The sequence below is a fragment of the Eutrema salsugineum genome, unplaced genomic scaffold, assembly GCF_000478725.1.
Source record: "Eutrema salsugineum unplaced genomic scaffold, Eutsalg1_0 scaffold_17, whole genome shotgun sequence".
Lineage (NCBI taxonomy): Eukaryota > Viridiplantae > Streptophyta > Magnoliopsida > Brassicales > Brassicaceae > Eutrema > Eutrema salsugineum.
The window spans coordinates 1,495,916-1,498,124 of record NW_006256852.1 but is presented as its reverse complement, the minus strand read 5'-3'; the positions used below and the strand labels follow the sequence as shown (position 1 = coordinate 1,498,124).

At 29.6% G+C, this 2,209-nt stretch overlaps 1 protein-coding gene across 1 annotated transcript; it reads left to right on the top strand.

Moving 5' to 3' along the window:
- Positions 1-1,553: 1,553 nt before the first annotated feature.
- Positions 1,554-1,910, top strand: LOC112087613. The gene has a single exon (XM_024157558.1). The coding sequence runs from the start codon at positions 1,554-1,556 to the stop codon at positions 1,908-1,910; it is 357 nt and encodes a 118-aa protein (XP_024013326.1).
- The last annotated feature ends 299 nt before the right edge of the window (positions 1,911-2,209 follow it).

Here is a 2,209-nt window from a genome sequence, read left to right as displayed (position 1 = left end):
ATTGGCATATAATAAGCTCAAATCAATGACTTTAGACGAAGAAACATTTGAATTAAAAAAACATATTAAAATTCCAAACCCTATAATTATAAAATTCCTCTGGAAAGACTATACAATAATGAAAATATAGTAAGATAACTGTAAATTTTAATTGTATTAAAATTTGTTCCCAAAATGGTTACTTACATAGTTACATCCGTGATTGTAGTTGTAACATTTTCAACTTTAAAAATATAAAAGGTTTATCAATCATTCCAACTGGTTATGTTTAAACATAATCATATAATTAGCCAAAAAGAATTTTAATAAAGCTTTAAATAGTTTATTTCTAATTCTCTATTTTAGTTCGTAAATAAATTTTTAGTTAGTAAATAACTCACAGCTCTATTTTGTTAAAAGATTACAATTATAAAGTTAGTAAATAATTCACAGCAAATTAATCATCTCAGTTTTACCAAGTTATTTCATTAGATGAAGTTTACTATCTTTGTAAAAACTACCACCGTAATAATCAAATTTAAAAACTATCACCATGATAACCATTTTATTCCATCTTTCCAACATCTAGGAATAAGATTAATGAGATAATAATGAGTGTTATTGACCAAAAATGGACATTTATTTCTTTTTTTATTTCTGGGATTATTAAAAACATAATATTAGTGTTAATATTTTTTTCATAATAAATTTAAAGCTGATGTGTCATAAGGAGAAAAGCTGATGTGTCAAGTTTGTAAAACACAACTCACTCTTTATATAATAAAAATGGACATTTCTTTCTTTTTTGATTTCTGGGATTATTAAAAACATAATATTAGTGTTAATATTTTTTTTCATAATAAATTTAAAGTTGATGTATCATAAGGAGAAAAGCTGATGTGTCAAGTTTGTAAGACACAACTCACTCTTTATATAATAGATTGCTTGAAAATTTAATATTAAATTTTTATTAATTAAAATTTAAGTGACATGTGTCAATTTCTCTAATGCTGATGTGTCAAGCATACAGAGAAAGTTGAGCAACTTTTATATATAAGATTATATCAATTTGTTTGTCTTTAAAAGTATCAATGAGATTGCATGTAATGGATACGGTGAAAAATTGCATTATTAAATGACTCACTCAAATTAGACTTTATCGATAGATTATATATATTATTTCTGAATAATTATCAATTTTAGGTTTTTCTTCCTAAAAAACATTCATTCAAATTTCTAATTTAGTATAAATAAGTAAAAAATGATAAAACATATAATAACTAAATTAGTTTTTGAATTCTAACATTTTATTACTAAGCATCAAGCATTTGTAACCCGCAATTCGGTGCGGGCACATTAGCTAGTTGGTTGGTAAATGATGTGAAATGTCGTGAGTTTAGCTCCTCCAAAACCTGGGAAATGCTGCGCCCAAGAGCTGAAACAAAGTCATGGGCTAAGATTGTTTGGTACGAAGGCAACATCCCAAAACAAGCTTTTAACATGTGGATCTCTAATCTGGATAGACTCCCAACGAGAGTAAGACTTGCTTCATGGGGTCTTAATATTACGACAGAATGCTGGTATGCTCTAACAGGGAAGAGACGAGGGATCATCTGCTGCTCACTTGTGACTTCAGTGTGGATATTTGGAAACTGGTTCTAGTAAGACTCGGGCCTTCTCAGCATATGTTCAGGTCCTGGGCTGAGCTTCTATCCTGGACCAGTTTGAGTTCGGAATTGGCACCCTCAACGCTTAGGAAACTAGCTGTCCAAACTACAGTCTACCATCTCTGGAAACAGAGAAATAACGTATTGCACTATCACCTAATGATTCCAGCTCAAACCATCTTCAAGTCAATTGACTGTGACATCCGTAACTCCATCACTGCTCGACGTCTTAGGAAGCAGTTTCGAAACTTAATGGCTCTTTGATCCGTTAAGATTGATGTAAATTTTGTGTTAAGTTTTCCTTGTTTTTTAATTCTTTTTTTGCCAAGGAAGCTTTTGTATTAGGGTGACAGCATCTGTAACTCTCTCTTTCATTTTTAATGATATTAACATTCCTAGCAAAAAAAAATAAAAAAAATTTGAGGATGTTTGAATGCAAGTTGATTTTTAAGTAACTTCTAATATTGAACGTCTAAGAGATAGTAAAGCAAACTGGGAATATTAAAATTTTGTGTGTGTACACAGGTTATGAACTTTCAGTTTGTGTATAAATAGGATTAGAA

Coding starts and splice junctions, on each gene's coding strand:
- LOC112087613 (XM_024157558.1), top strand. CDS start 1,554: ATGCTGGTATGCTCTAACAGGGAAGAGACGAGGGATCATCTGCTGCTC.